At 42.9% G+C, this 20,437-nt stretch overlaps 1 protein-coding gene across 1 annotated transcript in view; it reads right to left on the bottom strand.

Moving 5' to 3' along the window:
- The window catches only part of MICAL2 (microtubule associated monooxygenase, calponin and LIM domain containing 2), a 120,646-nt gene that overhangs the window by 65,762 nt on the left and 34,447 nt on the right, over window positions 1-20,437 (bottom strand). The window contains exons 4-15 of the mRNA XM_067295346.1: window positions 14,860-15,067; window positions 14,054-14,170; window positions 12,785-12,886; window positions 10,772-10,927; window positions 9,738-9,838; window positions 8,049-8,306; window positions 7,113-7,228; window positions 5,758-5,884; window positions 5,461-5,551; window positions 5,219-5,366; window positions 3,319-3,518; window positions 2,695-2,807 (exon numbers count right to left, since the gene is read on the bottom strand). Coding sequence (XP_067151447.1) covers window positions 2,695-2,807; window positions 3,319-3,518; window positions 5,219-5,366; window positions 5,461-5,551; window positions 5,758-5,884; window positions 7,113-7,228; window positions 8,049-8,306; window positions 9,738-9,838; window positions 10,772-10,927; window positions 12,785-12,886; window positions 14,054-14,170; window positions 14,860-15,067 — 1,737 coding nt within the window. The remainder of the gene's footprint in view (window positions 1-2,694; window positions 2,808-3,318; window positions 3,519-5,218; window positions 5,367-5,460; window positions 5,552-5,757; window positions 5,885-7,112; window positions 7,229-8,048; window positions 8,307-9,737; window positions 9,839-10,771; window positions 10,928-12,784; window positions 12,887-14,053; window positions 14,171-14,859; window positions 15,068-20,437) is intronic.

The raw sequence follows: 20,437 nt of genomic DNA, 5'->3' as shown, positions 1-20,437 counted from the left end.
AAGCTCTGGGCACGTACACGTCCCTCGTGCAGCCAAACACAGGAACAAACCAGGCGGCACGGAGAGCCTAGAAGTGACGCCTTTCCACTCCGGCTAGTTTTGGACAGCGCAGGAGACCTAAGCGCTCCTGCTGCCGTACCTGCATATTGCTCAACACCGCTTTCTGCCGGGGAACGAGCCATAAAACCGAGGTCACGGCCAAAGTCTAACTCAAGCAGCTGCTTTCCAACAAGCTTCATTTCCCAGCTGGTTTCAGGCAGTTACGGCCTTCGCGAGCCTCTGTCCTGAACCGAGCAGGGTGTTTAATGCTAAGCTCCCATGTCCCATCCCACGACAAGGTGCAAAGCCTCGTATACAGAAGCGATCTTGATACTCCTGCTCCTTCGATTTGGAAAACGCTGCTAACATTTCTCCTTTCTAAGGAGCCCTGCAGTGCGAAGCCAAAGGGGCCCATCAAGCAAATCACTTCACGCTTTCCTGTGGCACCAAGAAATACACACACCCCTTGCTATGGCAGAGGGGACACTGCACGTCAGACGACTGGACGACTTTGCAGCGTAGAGCTCTCCTCACTACTAAGAGTCTCTTCTGTGAGTAACTCAGGGAAAACAACAACGCTGTGGGCATAAAAAAAAGTTTTTCTTCTAAAGGAGTCACCGCAAGAAAAAGCAATGTTTATTTTGCCTACTTAGTTTCTCACTGTTTGGTTAGCTGGGAAACATGTCCCTTTGGTTTGTGTACATGTGGGTGGCAGGGAGAAGTTATTTCCTAACAAGGACATATGAGGTTACTGGGCAACTGACTCCACAGGATTTGAAAATGTGTTTATGGATGGAAAATATTCAAGACATAAGTCAGTCTATGAAAAATCTGGGCATTCTAGAGTAGTTTTTCAGGTGATCAAAAAAAACCCAAAAAACAACAACAAAAAACCCCAAACTTAGAAGATAAGATAGAAGCAAATTTAAAAATCAATATATTAAAACAGTGAAAACTGTGGTGTATACACATACTCCCATTTTTTTTATTAAGGACACTGAAGTGAAAAAGGAGTGGGAAATCTGTACTTTTGCAAGTGTTTGCATTGGCAAATACTGCATGAGGAAGCAATAAAGTAAAGTATGAAGGAGGTCTGTTTAAAAAAAAGAAGAAGAAAAAAGGACTTAAGTATTATCATGGTTGCTATATAGTTTCAGGCTAGCTCAGGAAACTCAAACGTTAATCAGTTTTGGATTAAGCTGTTTTGCAGAGAACACAGAAGTTACCAAATTAATTTTGGTGGCCAAGGACATGCTGCTGTGTAACCTGTGTTGGCTGAAGGGCAGCAGTTGGATTGGCACAAGCTCCAGAGAGACGCTGCTGACTTTGAGCCAGATTTTGCAGACACTCCCCACTTAAAATGAAGTTAAAATGAGGGTAGGATTCACTGTGAAAGCAAAGCCCCTCCTCAAGGTCTCTTTTCAGAAGAGGACCAAGTTAATGAATAGACAGAAGGTAAAATAGTTTATTACTGAATAATTTCATTAGAGTAACTGTTAAACTAAATCATAGGAAACTCTTGAAGTTATCACCCATTCAGAAATATATAGACCATACTCTTGGTGTCCTATGCCCAACAGCATTAACTCAGATCTCCCCATCTCCTCCAGGCTCTGTAGTCCTCGATGGCAACAAGGACAGGCATGGATGTGGTTTTTTGGGGGGACATGAACAGCACACGCCAACACGTTTTCATTAATAAGTGAGAGACAGAAATATATATGGGTCTGCCTGAATAAATCACCATCTCGGAGCCAGATCCAGAGCCGTGCTAGCAACTCTGCCCAGTGGCCGTCACAGCTGCAGGGTTTATACATCCATAAGGGTCTGGAGGGCTCCCCTTCAAAACTAGCTGTCAATACCCAGAGTCCTGACAGCATCCACAGACTGTCCAAATCACCACTTTAGTTAAAAAACAAACAACCCTCCAGCCCCCTCAATAATAAGCCTTCCAGAGTTCTAATAATTATTTGAAAGGATATATAATATTATGGCCACAGATTTAACTCCAGGAATATAAAACTACGCTACTACTTTTCTTAAAGACAGCAATAACCATGCTTAGAAAAATTCCTCTTTCCCACATCTTCCTGAAAATCTATAAAACACAATGTCTAGCATTGTGCAAAACCTCTTCAAAACACCTGCTGGAAAACTTCCAAAAAGCAAAGTTAAAAGAAAATACAGGTATTGGAGCCAAGCTCTAGAATGCTTCAAGTTGAAAACCACAGCTTATAAACAAACTAAATGAAACATCTGCCCTTACATTTATTTACATTAAAGAGGATTGACATGGACAATGAATACAAATACTCCCCAAGTACACCCAAATTCTCACTGGGATTAGGAATTTTTCATTTACAAATGCTTAATTGCTTCATTGGGACTATTATTAATGTTTCACTGATTAGACAGTGACAATGTTTCAGGTTTAGTATTACAAACATCATAGTGATCGTGAGTGGCTGTGTGTATTGGCTTTGTTTACTCAAACAAAGCTGGAATCTTACTTTATTTTTTAATATGCTCACAAATCTCTTTCTATGGGTCTTTTAAAATTCCAATATATAAAATACTTCCTTTTGAGCCCAAAAGTTTCTTTTTGTCTTTTAAAAAGAGAAAGTTTTATAGGGCAACCCTTCCCTTGCAACTTACCTTTGGTACTCGTTTTCTTGGCAAGGTTAAATTGATGTAATTATTGAAGATCAAGCTTGATGATTTTGCTGAACAAAGGTCATTATTTTCTCCATTTTGCTTGTCCCCAGCATCTGTTCAGAAAAGACTGCTTAGCGTATACATTCTTTTTTTTTTTTTTTTTTTTTTTTTTTTTTTTAATACTTTCTCAAAGCCAGGACTTTTCAGTCAAATACCGGTAGCAATTATATATGACAAATCTGGGCAAATAAAAATGATTTTGCACAAAGTTGGTGTGATTTTTTTTTTTTTTTTTTTAAGAAAGGAAGAGAAATGCCCAGGAATGAAGACAGAGTAGAGACCATGTCATTCTTACAGGAGAGTGACTCTGGTGACCTGATACATGAACTTGATACCAAGCAGTAGTTATCCAACTGCTCCTGTTCCCCGAAACCACCCCGGACCTGCAAAACCCTGCTCTCAAACCACGTTTCCCCCCTCTCCCTGCCGCCTTTTCTAAGTGGGAGACGACTCCTGCAGAGCAAAACGGGCACGCGAGCGTTGCCATCGGTTTGGGAGCCACCCGGGGACGGCGGCCCCGCTCCCCAGCTCCGCGGAAGCCGGAGGTGCCCGGGCTCAGCTTACCCACGGCCCTCAGCGGCGCGCCTCTGAACAGCTCATAAAACTTGGAGAGGTACATGACCATGCTGAGCTTGTCGGGCTCGGCGGCAGAGCCCACCTCCTTCCCCGTGGTGACTGGCGGGATCCCAAACTCCCGTTCGGCCACGTCGAACGCCAGCTGGTTGTTTTGGACAACGTTCTCTTCATTCAGGGAGTCGAAGTCGCTGCGGGGACAAGGCGCTGGCGTCAGTGGGGGTTTGCTCTTAAAGTCATCAGAGCCTCGAGGAGTATGTTTAGGCTAGCGCTTTAGGAAACATATGCTACACATGAGCACATGCACTATATTCTCTTTGAAGTGTTACGCACATACTTTCGGTGAGGAGCTCCTGTCTATGTCATGGCTGGATTTAGCAGCACACTAAATACGTGCGTCACACATCTGGAACCACATTATCTAATCCGTTTTCTATGGGACTTATTCTAAGACTTCACTCCCTTGAACAACTTCCAAAAGCCATGATTAAAATAAACATGTAAACAAATAACTAAGCTCCGGACAGGGCAGTTCCCTTCTCCTCATAAGGAACATGAGCTTCTGAACCCGCAAAGGATTTATTCCCCCACCACTACCACCCATTTTAGTCCCAGGCTCCGGTCAGTAGCCATTTCGATAAATCCTGAGGGCGTTTCAGAAGGGGCAGCCCAGAGGCGGTGCTGCCCACCGCCCCAGCCTACGCTCAGCCCTGCTGGCAGCGGCCCCCTGGCCCACGCGGTGGGACCAGCAAGGCTTCGACTGGCCGCGTCCTTCACCTGTCCCGTTTAATACAAAAAGACAACAGATCTGAACACAATATTAGGAAAACTGCAGGAGGTCTGTTAGCTTGGGAAAATAAATCTATCTTAACTTTCTAAAAAGAGCTGTGCTCAAGCGAAATGCTTTCCACACACAGCAGGGATTGCTTTGCTTTCTACTCGCTCTCTTCTTACGGTCACAAAACCATCCATAATTCTCATTTTTTAAAAAATGACTTGAGGCAAAAAATATCTTACTCCTTCCATGTGAGCTCTTCCTCAGGCAGTGCTGCACAAACAAGTGTCTTCGGTATCAGTCCTGTGTTTTTCCAACCTATCACACCCCGTAAAAAAGCTCAACTACTCCTTTCATTGAGCCACCACAAAGGCAGGCTGACAGCAATCCCTCCATGGCTCCTAAGCCTGGGGGTGACCAGTCCGTGCAGGACGGCAAGTGACTGCATCCACCGCAGTTTGGAGGCTCTGAGAGGGCAGAAGAATCTCTCCACCACAGATTTCATCCAACAGGCCCCACAACCCATCGGTGTAAGAGGGCATTGCACGGTCCTGCACAAGCCACGTGCAAGGCTGCCATCTCCCGTGGCACCTTCCTGGCCTCAGAGTCCGTCTACGCTACAGTTGTAGCCACAACGACAGCACAACGAGGATGGCTCATTTTAGACTCATCCGGGTATTCCTGTAACTCCCGACAGCCCCATTATGGCTGTGGTTTAAAGCAGACCCTGAAAACCTGTCTCCAGGGACACAGGAATAAAACTCATGTTCTCCAAGCACTGCAACTTTCTTTTTAAATAGCCATGTGACTCCCACCAACACAAACAGAAGTCATTAGGTTCAAAGCCTTCCTGGCTCTTTGAAAGCATATACATTACATTTTAGATGCCATGCAAGGACATCTGGAAAAAAAACAAAAACAAAACCACAACCATCCTGCCCCCCAAGCCCGGCAACAGTGTGCACTCCCTCACAAAAACAAAACCAAAGAAAACACCCCCACCCCACAATAAAAGGGGACACCGGACTATCAGCGTTGCTTTGGCTGGTCTTACGCTGTGCTTCTGCACAGAGCTGAACGCTTCCTGCACTTGCAAAGTCTGCAGCCGCCACTTACACGAGGTCAGGCCTGAAGCGATGGATGACAGCACACAACGCAAGGCCACTTTTCCAGGAGGTAGTCAGGTCTGTGACATTAACGTTGCGGTACCCTTCCGTCTGTTTCTGACACCAGGTCAAAAGCTTGTTAGGTCGAATATCTGACTCTGCAGTTATGGTAAAGAACAAACATTTCAGTTGGGTTTTGTGTGCTCAGAAGCTCCAAATATTAAGTCACACCAAATATGAGATGTCACATACCTTGTCTTGAGAGATTCACGGATCTTCTAATGGAGCTTACTCTTTCGAGAGGACATTGTTGTAACTCATTAGTAACATATAACTGTCTCACCTACAAGGAAAAGCAATTTGTACCATAATATTAAAATTAATTGCAGAAAAAAAAAAGTCTTTCTAGGTTAACTTTATCAACAGTTGTATCGAAACCAGCGAGTCTCCTGAAGATTTTGTTCATGCACTATTTCTACTTGTGGCCATGTTTCTCCTGGACAAAAAAAATGGATTGCCATTTCATAAGCAAGCCTGTTAAGTACTGACCTGGTGAGGTCGAACACAGCTTGAGTTCAAGTTTGGGTATCTCGTTCCCGGGTCAATGGTATACTGGTCAAAGTTTTTGTTAATGTTTTCAGGGGTAGTCTGGGGCAAGAGTCGATAAATGCTCTCTCTTACAGAGAAAAAAAAAAAAAAGAGGCAAAAGATACTGATTATAAAATATTGATTATATAAAGATTATTTATTTCATTTTTTGCAACTATCTGCAGCTTTATTTTGATTCTGCCAGAACAAGTATTACGCACTAAATGCATAATGCATCTGCCCCATCTCTTATCCCCACTCAGCAGGAGAAGGACGCCAGACAGAAAACGGACAACAAAGAGACAGACTTTTAGAAGTGATGCCCACATTTTCCTGAGGCAGGAAGTGAGCAAGAAGAAAAAAAGAAGGAAAAAAAAAAAAAAGAGATTACATCATGCAAAGTCATCTGGGTTTGCTTTAACCTCCACCCAAGGAGTAACTCTTTTACCACATACCAGCACTAAATCTCGTCATTCTGCAGTTCCCATAACCACGACGGCCCTTTTTATTATGCTGTTCAATTTTCCACTTGGGGCTGCGCTGCCTTTGAGTCATCCCACAAGCTCCTATCTTAAGGCTCCTCAGAGCACTGTATTTAGCAATGCTCCTACTCACATTACCACAACCGTGACTACTCCTACAGCACACTGGCCCCTAAAACGGCCCAGCCAGCCGCCACGGAGTGGGGCAGTCGCTGTCGAGCCAAAGCCAGCAGCTTCGGCCACCAGACCACTGCCACGCCAGAGCTGCTGGGGTCGTTAACAACAGGGCCGTGGTCTGATCAGAGGGACATTGCACAGAGAAGCCTATGATTCAGCATTACAGCAATTCTTCTTTGCCACACATTTATCAGTGCAAACAAGAGGGCGCCAGGGCTTGTAAGCTGAAATGCAGAGTTAAAATCACAGATATCAGCTATGAAAACAATGGTTCTTAAAATATTTGTTTGCACTTGTTTCAGCAAAAATCAGTTTTTTTTAATAAACAAACAGGTGCTGAGATGGTTGGAGGATTAGTCTTTTGATGCAAGGTATCTTTGCGTTTTTTCCTCGAGGCTCACACCTAATGCTAGTCGTTAGCGATTTAAACCCATGCTGTGCACACTGCTGGATCTCTGTATCAAAGCAAAGGTCTGCAAGTCACCGTTATTGGGAAGTTGTTCAGTAACCTACAGGGATGGCTAACTCCAATCCACCGCCGTTGCAGGGAAGTAGATTATTTCTGCTGTTGGCACTGCATCTTACACCATCTTCTACCAACAGTACAACTTCTGAAAACACTCTAAAAACGATGGGCAAAAGCCAAGCAGCACTCACCGTTCAGCAAGGATTTCTAGTGGGGGTTTTCCTTGAGCCCAGCTCCTCACCATCCACGCGGTGTCAAAAGCAGCAAGGAAGCCTCTTGCACAGCCAGTGCCCATTGGCCAGAAGGGCTGTAAGAAATATTTACATTTTAATTATTTGTTATTTCTTCAGGACTTATTACAAAAGTGATTTGCAATGTGAATTTGGAGTCGAGGGTTTCATACTTAGAAAAGTAGCCCGGAAAAAGTTAAAATACAACACTGCCAACTCTTGTAATGTTTAGACGGATTTCTCCTCCAAGTCTTAGGTAATGAAAAAAAAACCCTGTGCTTTCACTTTTTCTTTTTTTTTTCTTTTTTTTTTTTTTTAAACTTCTACATTAAAAAAAAATTTCTAGGTCTCAAAAGGTAAAGGCTGAAAAAAATTACTCAGAATACTCAGAAATTAGTCAAGTTCAAAAAAAAAGTGTGTGGGGGAGAAGTCTTTCTTCTCATCTCTTAATTTTGATTTGGACTGATCTTTTCAAACACTTCAGGGTGTCAACACGAGTAAAAAAATATATTAGCGGTAATGCACACTTTCCACAAAGAGAACATATTAAGGCAAAAAGGCTGGAGTAAAAATTTGGACCAAGTTTTTCTCTCCGACTGAAGTTAGGAGAGTTATGCCAGGCACCCAGGCTGAGGACACCCAGCTCAATTTTCAGACAGAAATACAATGTGCATAAAGCAAAACAGATTCCCAGCCAGTGACTGCCAGCCAAGCATTAGTTACTGACATGAACTATGGTATAAAAAAATAGAAGGAAAAAAAATCTATTCTAATGAAGGTGCCATTGTTTCAGGACAAGCAATAGAAGACAAAGTTTGGTTGTGGAAGGTAGATAGAATGGCTGGATTAAAAAAAAAAGAAAAAAAAGACACGTTTGGAAGATTTTCCCAGATATACCTCAAGCAAACTATCTCCAACAAGCGCCACCAGGAGCTGGTGTCTGTGCCTCTCTCTCACTAGTGCAGCGTTTTCAGATGCATACATGGAAGTAAAATCAAACATTGCTACATCTGGTTGCCCATAGTGATTAATTGCAAAATCCAAGGAAGGCAGCTGGTAATTCGTTGCAAAGTCAGCAGCTTCTCTGGCATAGGACAGCAAATTGCTCTGGTTCACGTTTTCCCCACAGAGGAGCAGCTCGGTATCAACACAGTCCTGCAAGGAGAGAAACGTGCAGGGTGAGACAGCCCTGCCACCGGATCAGAGCATGGCAAACGCATATCCCACGGCCCGAAGAACCAAGGGAGATTTGTTGTCTCCTCAGGAAAGTTGTTAACACGTAAACATAGCTTGTTGTGCCACCCCAAACCAGAACGCTCTACCTCGACATTAAACTAACAGCTTTACTTGCAACAGAAGATAACAACACCTTGGCTACATGTTATTTTCATAACTTGACTTCCCTCCCATCAAGAGATATTATCATTATCGCTGCAGCACACCCTGCTTCTGAAACCACCGGGGAGCAGAAATACGGGCACGCACTGATGACAAAACACGCTGGTCTCAGTCTGAAGATCTGACTTAGCATCTCAGCATCAAAAACACACAAACTCGGATCGCGAAAGTTTTTCTGCCGTTCTACTTTGGGCTGCTTTTTTTAGCCAGCGTGGTGAAGGACCTTTCCTTTATGGGTGACCCAACTTAAAGCCAGAGATTATTAATACGGCAGTTTCTATTTACGACTTAATCACGGATGATCGCAAGGATGATGCCATGAGAACCCAGGTGCCTTTAGCCAGATCATATTTCGCACCGAGACCCCAGCAGGTCAGGGGAACGGCACCGTGGTCAGCGAGGGTCTGCACCCGCCACCGGCCGTCGCTCCCCTGCCCGAGCTGCGTGTCGCCGGCTCTGCCCCAGGGCGCCCTTCAAGAGGGCTCGGCATCGGGGCAGTGCGCGAAGCCGAGGAGCTTTCTGACAGCTCCACAAGCACTTCCTTCAGGAAGTTGTGCTCAGCTATTTTGGCACTTTCAAGAAAAAAAATTGACCTCTTCTGGGTCTCCAGGAAGAGAAATTTAAGCAGTGCCAGAACACTTTCTAGAAACGAAAGAAAACAAAACTCACATCTTAAAGACAAAAAAGAAATGAATGTCTTTTATGGCCTCAGAAATTCCTGAGTACTTTTAAAAGTTTAGGCCATCATGTTTACGGTCTCCTTCTATCATGTTTCATTCACTTTGGAGAATTCAGAATTTTAGCCTGGGGTAGATTTTAACACTTCCTTATTTGCCTGATAAAACCAGACCTAGCTGTGCTAGGTCAACTTTTAAATAAAGGAATTTTTTATTTTGTGGTGTGATGACAACACCACACAATTCCACAGTGAGCCAAGATCCCTTTTCAGCCAGTTTTTAGAACTGGCAAGTTTAGGAAGTATCATTTTCAGTTCCCTTCAGGAACTCTGTGCTGACTGGAGGTGTTGCAGGGGAGTTAAGAGTAAGATCTAAGTGATTTGAGCCTTAATGAAGTGACCCAGTTAGTCTATAAACACCTTCTATAACATGGAACTACATTTATGCAGATGTTCACACTTATCCTGTGCCAAGCAAATAACATAAGGCTTTGCCCAGCATTTTTACCTACATTAATAATCACTCCTTTGTCCAAAAGACTCTGCTTTTTTGCTGTCATCACAAAATAATGAGTGCTATCTTTGTAGTAAACAATATTCTCCAGGTCAATTCCTGAAAAGAAGATAATACATTTGTTATGAAGTACAGAGCGTTTTCCGTATCATTTACTAACAGTATCTGATTGATCCCCACAAGTGTGTTTCCTTCTTGGGTTATATGAGATGTATTCACTTTCCCTAGATGAGATGAAGTTTGTGGACAAAATGCTGTAAGACAAAATAAAACAGGAGACTGGCCCTACGCCACAAAAGTTGCCTCTGCATAATTTAAAGTTATTTAGCATCCTACTAAGGAAGAGTCAATTAACTACAGCCCTAACAATCTTCCTAGAGGTAGAAAAGGGGAGGTAGTGCAAAAATAATTTTTTCAGGTTGATAAAGCTCTAGCATTGGGTCTAACCAGGAATTCTGGTATTGACTGTAATAAAATATCTGCTGTAAATGAAGAACAGAATTGCTTGTACTGACAGTGGATGGAACTATTCTGAAACCCCTTTTCATACAGATTTAATTCACAGTTTATATTTTAATATCTATGGCAAATTCCTGTCCATTTCTTTTCAGTTTATCAGACCCACACACCAAAAAGCAAGAATAAGCTCCTCCCAGAAGGACAAAGCCTTTTTTGTATGGTTTAAGCCATCCAATATGTGAACAGATACAAGCAAAACAAACCACGTCATAAGGGAAATCTCCGGGCACTGCAAATGTCCTTCTAAAGTTGTTGGATATATCAGGCATTTTTAAATTTGAGAAATATTTAAACATTAAAACAAGCTATGATGTGGCAATGTCCAGTCTAAAAAACCTTCCCCTGTACCACACACATCTCCCTCTGAAAGATTCTGAAATCAGCAGCATTTTATCACTTGTTTTCTTTAATACAATTTATTTAAGTTGAGGTTAATAGGAATGGGAGGGTGGCCTGGCAGATAAAGATTTGGTCTCCTTGATTTGGTCAGGGAAAGAGCGAAGATCCACCTACCTGTTTCCTCTTTTAGGTCCTGGAAGAACTTCTGATTGAAGATGAAAGCAACACCACTGATTTCTTCCACCTTAGCTTCTGCAGTTGTATTTCTGTTTATAAAATTGGCAGTGATAGCTATAGCCAGCTTTCCACGAAACTCTTTCCTTCTAAAACCTGGTAAGCAAAGAAAAGAAAGAATTAAAAACACGGGAAGCTTTTCGCGCCCAGCTCTGAGGAAGAGTCTGCTCAAGACAACGCAGTCTCTTTCCCAAGCCCAGTTCTGCCCCTCACTAGCACACGATCGCAGATTCCTTCTTTCCTCCACAACTCCCCCGAATGCGGAGAGGCCTTGTGTTCTCGCTCCCAGCTGCAAAGTGGAGCTGTACTGTACTCAAGATAAAGTCTCACTTAAAAAAGTATAGCTGGAGGGGAGCTACCTGAACATGAGAAGAAGTTAAGGGCAAATGATGACTGAAGGAAAAAGATGGGAAATAGTGCAGATGAAATCTAATGGAGGCACACATTTTTAACACACTACTTAGCAAAGAGGGGATTTTTGTACATGGGTGATAAAAGGTTTCTGAAAAAACACACAAGAGATCAACAGTCAAAAGCAGCGGAGAAAAATCTGAAAAATAAAAACTTATACAACAGTGCTAGGTGCACACACTACCAACTAATGATGTTTTTCAAAGACTTTGAGGCTCTGAAAAATGTTCTGCAGGTTAACTGTTGTACTTTCAATGTGAGATCGGCACAGGTCAGCATGCTAAATTCCTTGCTCTCTCACACCATCCTAGCTTCCTTCCCCCCCCCCCCCCCCAAAACAGAATGCTAAACCACAGTCTAGCGATCACACTTTTAAACTCTTCCTGTCTCTGTACTCCCCTTATACTTAAGTAAAAGGTGAAGACAGAGGGTTGTCTTAGAGCATTTTTAACCAACTGCAGATGACTTTTCAGAGAATACATGGATTTTTAAGAAATCAATCAGCTATGAATTTTTCTCTCTGTTTCTTGAAACATTCTAGCTAGTGAGGCAAGTTTCAGCCTCATTATTTCATTGGGATAAATTGAACATGAAGATACCAGCTTCTGTATGTAAACTGTCCTCAGTCCACCAAATGCTCCCTTAGACCCTGGTATTACAATAACCATCTCAATAGAGCCTGCAGCCAAGATACAAGTATTTTGTTTTAATTGACGCCTGGCTACTTCAGTAGCCTGACAATAGCAAGGAGCATTTTCTAACGAGAGCATTATAAGGAATTAATACCAAGTATATTGTGTTCGGCAGACAGAATAATAAGCAGACACAAACAATGAAGCTAATAAAAAGGGAAACGGGGTATTTAGTGAACTGAAAATAACATGGATATAAATAAAGCTACAAGGGGAATAGATAATTAAGTACACATAATTAAGTGGTAGGTTTGTTCCTGCGACACGGGAGTGGCTTAGGCAGCACCGTGCTCACCAAGAGGCTCGGGCCGCCAGACTACTCCGCAACAGCTCCCGTCGACGAAGCAGGATTTTTTCCCTTACTATCTTTTGGCACTGTTACTAAAGTGACTGCTTCTGAAATTAATCACCATCATCCAAGAGCGATACCTCTGATGCCTTCATTAAGTACCTGGCAGTCACCTTTTGGTCATTAGTTCAGACATATACAGCTCAAACCTGTGGCGCAGCAGCAAAGAACAGGCAGTTCCTGACATGTCTCTTGCTGGCCCCCTTTGAGTTAAATCCTTGTGTTATTACTTAACCTTGAAGCAAGCCTAACAGCACCATGACGCATTTTGGAGGCAGTGTAGATAGATACAGTGCTGAGAATCAGTAATGACATTAAGTGTCTTTATTTTGAGCTACAACTTAACAACAGAAGTAGAAGACATCACATAAAAAATAGTTTCCACAAAGACTTCTGTGGAGTGAAAGGTAGCCTTTTGCTTTTTTTGTTCTCCTCTGGCTTTCAGGCCTTCCAAAATGCCCTGCAGACCATTATTAAGGCTAAAAGTACACATTCACCTACCTTCTAGGGTGTTCCTGCGACCATCTGCACCAATAATAACATCGAACTCAAACTCTGACAGAGGGTGATCCACTGGGAGAAATTCAGCCCTCCAACCTATTTCTAAAAACACAAAGGATAGTAGTCATTTATTCCGCAGGAATACAATGCAGTAGTGCAGTCAGACTTTGAAGAAATGGCATTAGTGTAAACGGTCAATTTTTCATTCAAACTGAGCTGAATTCTGCCTCAGATTGACAGAGGTAAATTCTGCTGGACTCAAAGCTACACGCAGACTGCATTAGCAAGGCGTTAAGCTTATAAGCTGACAACAAAAAAGGGAAGCCTTCCTTTGGATCACCTACTGCACTACATTTCCTCCAAGACCCATATCACAAGAATATACTTAAGCACTTCATTCTTATGGAAATAGCCCCAGAATGACCTTAACAGGAAAGTGCATGTGTTTACAACAAGGAAAGGCTGGGTTTTATAAGAGGAAAAATAGCATTCCATTGTCAATACTTTTAAAGTCCGTCTTCTAAATAAAAAGAAGGGTACCCATAAGGCTAATTTTAGTTTTTGCGTTAACACAAAATGGATAATCTGAAAGTGTTTGTATTGCCCATATTCATAAACTATATTTTTGCTTTAACTACTTATGACAATATACTTATTCTACTGTTACTACATGAACACTTAACAAGAAATAACATACTATTTTAGTTAAAGTAAAAATTCAAAATATTATATTATTCTATTACTATTATTCCCCAAATACTAATCCTGAAAAAATAAAAATGAAATCTTTATCTATTTTATACAAGAATCTTGCATAAGATGGCTGGTAAGACTCCATATGCCAGTGGGAGTTTTATCAAGTAGAAAAGCAAAATGAGGCACAGAACACTTAAAATCTATCCTCAATATTTATATTATCAACAAAAAATTGTTTTTGCAAGAAGATACCAAGAAGCCACACCAGACTCCCTACAAAGCCTCAAACACATGCCAAAAGGCATAACGCAAAACCTCTACCTCTCAGGCCAGGGTGATTTTTTTAAAGTATTATCGGCACACTGTCACAGTGATACTTATGGCACCTATGATGTAGCAAACTTTGCTTAGTAAGGCCCAAAGGCTCCCAATTTTTTAAACATAATTCAACTGCTTTGACTGATTTCATATAAGGCCTGATATAAAAAGAAGTTACTGTGTACAGAGAGGCATTTAAGACAGATTTATTTTTGTTGTTTCTTAAGCTCTTTTTCATGTTATGACAAACAGTACTTTGGTTTTCTTGATCTTCAGGAGGTTCCACAACTTTCACAAATTCTACATTCACATGGATTTCAACTCCTAGCATTAGTGCAACTTTGAAGAGGATAAGTTGAAGCTGTCGAATACCTGTGGATAATAATAACAAACAAACAAAGACATATTTAATACATAAGCAAGCACAGCTGTTACCAACCAATACCCATTGTTAAAAAAAACAGGTAGTGTTATTATTTCCTACAGTGCAATGAATGAAAATGTAGCAACCAACACAGGATGCTGTTCTCTTTTGTCTCATTTTCCTTTTGCTGCACATAATCTCACAGGTGATAAAACTTATTCCAGTGATTTTCTTAGAATACTTTTTTGAAGCTTTCCTTTTTAAATGATATTTAAACAATTAGCATGCCCAACATGTTGGCCATTTTAGGATAGAAAATTCTTCTAAGTTTATGAAAATTATTTCCTTGAATACTACCACACTTTTGCATATTTTCCCATTAGATTAAAGGGCTGCATCTACCTTTAATGTGCTAGAATGAATACAAAGATTCTTCATAAAGTTGCAATGAAAACCTATTTTTTAACAAGTCCAGATCAACAAAAAAGCTAAAAAAGTGAGTTCCTAAACACCGCTTGCTGCTCTGTAAGATTGTGTCATTTGCCCAATTGCTATTTTGCTTAAATGAGGGAGACCACTTTTTTTTGTATTTTGAGCAAGGCAAATGAACTTTCTGCCAAGTCAAGGAAGTCTCCATTAATCTTCTGACCTCTCTGCTCCTCTTGACCGAGCAGTGCCCATACCCCCACATACTTACTGATGTGATCAATAGATCCCGCACAAAATTTCCCATAAAACTTCTTTGCTCCCAGTCCCCGGAGGTCGTGGATTGTAAAGGGCCAGAGATGCAACACGTTGTTTCGTGAGAAGGTATCCCGCTTCTCCACCACCACGACTTTGGCTCCCAGCAGGGCAAGCTCTATGGCAGTCCGCAAACCACATGGGCCACCGCCAATAATTAAACACTATCAGAGAAAAAAGAGATTTTTGTATAGAGTTTGGAATTGATTTCCACATCATTTCCAACTTATTCTATCAGTATGACTTGATATGCTGCTGGACTTATGCTACTGAGAGTATATTCAGGTAAACTATTACAAAACAATAAATGTTTAAATTTTGTTTGCTGCATGGTGTTCAGTCATTTTAAAACAGAGGATAACCTATGTTTCATGCAGACATAAAAGTATCTGCTAAAAAGATGCAACAGGAAAAACAGCAAAAAGCCAAACACTTTTTTAATATCTTTACCTGGTTGTTTCCAATTCACTTACATTTTGCTTTTCAAAATTGCTTGCAATAAATAGGGTTACAACACACCTAACAGGGAGGGAAAAGGAAATAAGTGATCTTGGTGCAGGCTTTGTTTTGTTTTTTTTTTTATAAGAGGAAATTGGTGCACATTTGCTAGACTTGTTAGACAAATCTGCGATAAGCTATTACTCTTATATTAGTAGTTATTCTCTCCTTCAACTTGGGGCATATCCTGAATATAACAGCCTAGTTCATCGACTGGTATAAAGCTGTAAGTTTTCACAGGCTAAAAAGCAAAGGATTGCCAGAAAACAAACAAAATAATAAAAAAACAAACCCAAACATATCTAATGTTTACATTTTCCTGACTGATAAGCAGAACCCAATTAGAAATGCTTCTTACAGCTCAGCTGCCCACCCTCCACCCCAGACACGCTCCTCTGCTCCTCTCGCATGTAGCCAGACAGTGATTGCAGCTTCAAAGCAAGCACCGACTGCAACTAAGGCTCGCGGCATGCAAGCCTGGCTCCCATTACATTTCTCTTTTGTAAAGTATGGTCATTGATTTATTTTGGTTTGTTCATTTATTTTCAACTTTAACATCTTAAGAAAAAATTATCTGGCACTGACTTCTGTCCAAGCCAATCATAAAAGTGTAAATTGTTCAAATAAAGCAGTGAAATTTTCACTGAAGGAAAAGTTCCTGTGAGGTGCTGCTGCTTTAAGTGTTTTGTTGTCTAAAGATATTAAATAATTTAAAGCTAGTTTGTCACTTTAGCCATGTCCTTAGCTTTCTTCCTCCTAAAAGGACATATTCAGAATTTCAGAAGAACGCTCCTCACTGCATGCTAAATATTAGGAAAACACCAGCAGATGTACTTATATACAGGAAGAAAACAGAGCGCAGATGTTGTCCTGACTGAGGAGCAGGATTATTGGCGGGGCCTGGGTCAGCTCTTTTCTGCACATACTTGTTACGATTAACATGGGAACTCCGCGTTCGGACAAGTAAGGGGCTGCCTTCACAGCTACACAGTTTTCCAGTAATGTTTAGCAAGTGGTTGGAAACGTTTTACAAATAAAGGCCATACATGGCTTGATAAGGGTGGGGTTTTTTTTTTTTTTTGGCTAACAAACTATTATATATAAATAAATGCAACATTTAAAAAAAAAGCAGTCTTTTGAGATTTAGTCATAGGGGATCTTGCCAAGTAATAAAACCCACACAGAAAACATTGTTAGTTCCTCCTGGTGCTCTGCAACACAGTACGTTAAAATTTTAAGGAGGATTCAGCCCTCTCCCCCCTCCTATCACCATTGACAAAATACCTTCCCAATTGCCTAGAGACACAGTGAAAAAATGGCTGTATATTTGCTATCATCCATGGTTACCTTCCATAAACATATTTATCTATGTTTGGGAACCATTTGTTCTTTGATTTATTAAAGACACTTCCCACTGATGTAGAGCTTACTCTTGGCATGTCGTCATCCTTTTTGAAACTTCTGGGGTCAAAACTGGCACAAAACCATTGCACAAGTAATTCCGACTGTGTTTAGCTTCCTACCTTTATTAAGTAAGGCAGGAGACAGCAGCCCCGTCCTCTGCCCTCCCTCCCTCCCAGCTCTCCCCCTGCAAACAAGGTTATAATACAGAGAAACCGTCTCACTGGCATTCTAGAAAGAGCCTTCAGTAACTTTACATTTCACCTCCTGCTACCCCAGGCTTTTGGCTCCCCCGGGGCTGCATTTGCAATTAATTTCTTGCAGTTTAACCCAGAGCAGCCTACAGCATGTCGGCGGACACCGCACAAGCAAGTCTGGAAGCATCGGTCCCCCAAGGCTAGCAAACAGCCCTGGGCAAATCCCAGCGGCTCCTGACATCCCCGTCGCCATTCGCAGCTCAGCTGCTGCAGCGGTGCCAAGTCTTTCCCTAAAGAGGTAAAGGATAGCTTGACTTTGCAGAGCGCCCTCCACAAGTTAATCACAGTCACAGCAGCTGAATCGGGCCGATGAGGAGCTTTTGCACCTTCCCCGTCTCAGGGGGGTCGAAGGGAGGAAGCCGCACGCAGGCGGCAGGCGCCTGGTCCAAGAACAAGGGCACGGCCAGACTTTGCGACCTGCCTGAAGAAACACCATGATGGCACCGGGTGTTACATACAGTGTTTTGCTGCTGCGAGCGCGCCGTGCTAGGGCAAGGTGACAACACAGGCAGAAGGCCTTTTCCTCGGTAAAAACTTCACAGTAGAAAGGTCTGAGCTTCCGCCCGCAAGCGGGCGCAAATTCCTCGGGCCAAGGGAGACGCCTCGCTACATTCAATAAGCTGCCCCAGAACAGGGCTGCCATTAGAACAAGGCAGGAGCAAACAGCAGCATAGCGAGAGCGAGGAGGGATGAAACATGGTTATCCAGTTGCGTAGCAGATTAACACACACGATTTAAAAATGCCTAGTTTGCTCCTTTATCCATTATAAAAATAATTTATCCTTTGCACATAGCTTGTGCTTTTCATCCAAAGATCTCATCAATGCTAAAAATACTGAACAACTGTGCTCCAGAAGATGACACGCACACACTGGGGCACCGACCCCAAGCTCCCCGTCCCCAGCCCAACCCTCACCGCAGCCTCACGCTGCCGCCCTGAGCTCCCCAGCCAAGGGGGAAGAGCCGGGCGCTGCGGGCGTCCCCAGGCGCCGGCACCGACTCCGACCCCAAGGACTCGCCTTCGCTCCGAAACGCTTCACCACCTCGTCGGCAGCAGGAGCCAGACTCCCTACACCTTCCTGTCAGGACTATCCTGAATAGGAACGACGCTAATTACTAATACCACAAACGCGACAAGGACAATTTTACACTTACATTATCAATTATTATGTAAATGAACATGCTGGTTTGATTTAAACTTTTACCAGAGCATTTCTAGAATACCAGTTACAAAAATGGCACTGAACAGATCTAATGCAGATTTACAGGCCAACAGTAGCGGCCCAGCAACAAACTTTGGACTTTTTCAATTTAAAATTATAAGTTCCAGCTAAACCACATAAATGTTTATTTTTCAAAACAGAACACTAACAGTAAGCACATGCATATTTTATAAATCTTGACTAGTTAAGCTGCTGAGTAAATACTGTTTCTATAGTCCTGTTACACAGTACCGTATTTTTCTCTAAAGTGTAATATCTGTTTCTGTATAAATCTTGTTATATACCATAAACAGTCACACTCTGTTCATTGCATTATTATCTTTAAACTGAAATAGAGTGGTAATTTCATGGAATTTTTTTTCCCCCCAGCTGTAATTAAAACATATCAGGAAGTTTCACATATAATATAAACACACTGAGTATTTGGTAAGTCTCATTAGTTTGATGAGACTCCAAAGGAGGCCAACCCGGCCACGAGAGACGCTGCTTTCTCCCTCTGAGTACGTTTCAGAAAGGCAGTATCTCGAACACCTCCAGGGCCCGTTTCTTCACCGTACAGCCCCACGCTGTGCTGAGCTAAATGACGGTACCAGCCGCTCTCCAAAAGCGGGAGGATTTCTGTGCCTGCCACAGGTTTCCATACAGCCTCCCGCCTGGACGACGCGGGAGGGATGCGGGAGGGGAGGGAAGGGCGAGAGGAGGGATGCGGCGGGGGCCCGGCGCCGCTGACAGGGCAGGGGCACTCGTCGCTCTGCAGCCCCCCGGTGACGTTTGCCACCCGTGACAGCAGGCGCCCGCATCCCATCCTGGGAAAGCCACACGCCGCACGCATTTGCGAAGCACCTTCGTCAGCGTTCGCCCAGCAGAGAGCGAGCTTCAAAAACCAACCGAGTTTTTGAGAGGGGAGAGAGCGAGCACGAGTGTTAGCGCTAAGTTTAAAAAAAAAAAAAACAACACACCAGAATGACCTATGCAGTCACAAAAATCTCACTCATTTAATAAACTAAATGGCAGAATCTACTGATTTACCTTGAAAAACATAGTGCTGTGGTGAGGGGGGACTCAACCAAACCGCACCTCTCTGCACAGTTAAGACCATACAAAACCTGTTGTAGCTCAATGTATGACATTATTGCTGTCGGACTTGAAATCCCTCGCTCTTCTCTTGCCCGAGGTGCCAATCACTAAGTGAATCCTGGAAAATAAAACAATGTTCAATTATGAACATTTGCCCCCCAAAAACATTCTGGAGATGAAGATGAAAGTTAGTCACTCCAGAAGCTCAAGATTTTCTCATTTCCGGCTTTCAGTTGTTTTGGAGGTGAAAAGAGGAGATTAACCTTAGACTTTGGCACAAGAGCAGCCGGACGGACACAGAGACCTTCCACTCCCCGAGGACACTCCAGCCAGAGGCACCATGTCTGCGCTGCAGTGGAAACGCATACACATACTAGCTAAAACTGTCCACTGAAGCTGTTCAACTTCTTTTACCTTACATGCAACACGTACCCAAACCATCGCTTGGCGATCAAAGCCTACAGAAATGGGTTTTGCCACTGGCAACGGGTGCAAAGGAGCGTTCCCAGCCTGCCCGCGCAGCCCAGGCCGCTCACAACGGGCTCCGCCGACACCGCAGCGGCCCCAGGACCAGGCTGCACTGCCCTTCCACAGCAAAGCCACCTCCTCCGTTTGCCCAGGGCTCAGGTACCCTCCTTTACGCAAATGCAGGATGGAGGATTTGGGGCTTGCCATGGCCATGGCAGAGGCCACCAAGTGCAACACCAAAGGCGACAGACACCCACCAAGGATTAATGTGACTAGCTTCACAGGATTATGTCCTCCATGGATCTGGGCAAGCGCTTATTCGTGACAGAGCTACATGTGATGTAATGCGAGATAGCCATGAAATGTGATGAAACAACACATTTTGTGGAACAGCAGTGGCTGTTTCCCTGGAAAGGCTCCAAAGAGAAACAGCTGCATAAGCATCCAAAGCAGACAGCTCACAGAAGCTGCTTTCCACTTCATCCCCTTCACTAGCAAGGAAAATGCTTCTGGCAGAAACAGGGCTGCTCAGTAGGACATTCATGACTTACCGACTTATGGCTTATCTGACATTTGTTATCTCAGATTTTATTGCAGAGATTCATTGACA

This window comes from Apteryx mantelli, chromosome 4 (genome assembly GCF_036417845.1).
Source record: "Apteryx mantelli isolate bAptMan1 chromosome 4, bAptMan1.hap1, whole genome shotgun sequence".
NCBI classification, from domain to species: Eukaryota; Metazoa; Chordata; class Aves; order Apterygiformes; family Apterygidae; genus Apteryx; species Apteryx mantelli.
This window is presented reverse-complemented; position numbering and strand designations above follow the sequence as displayed.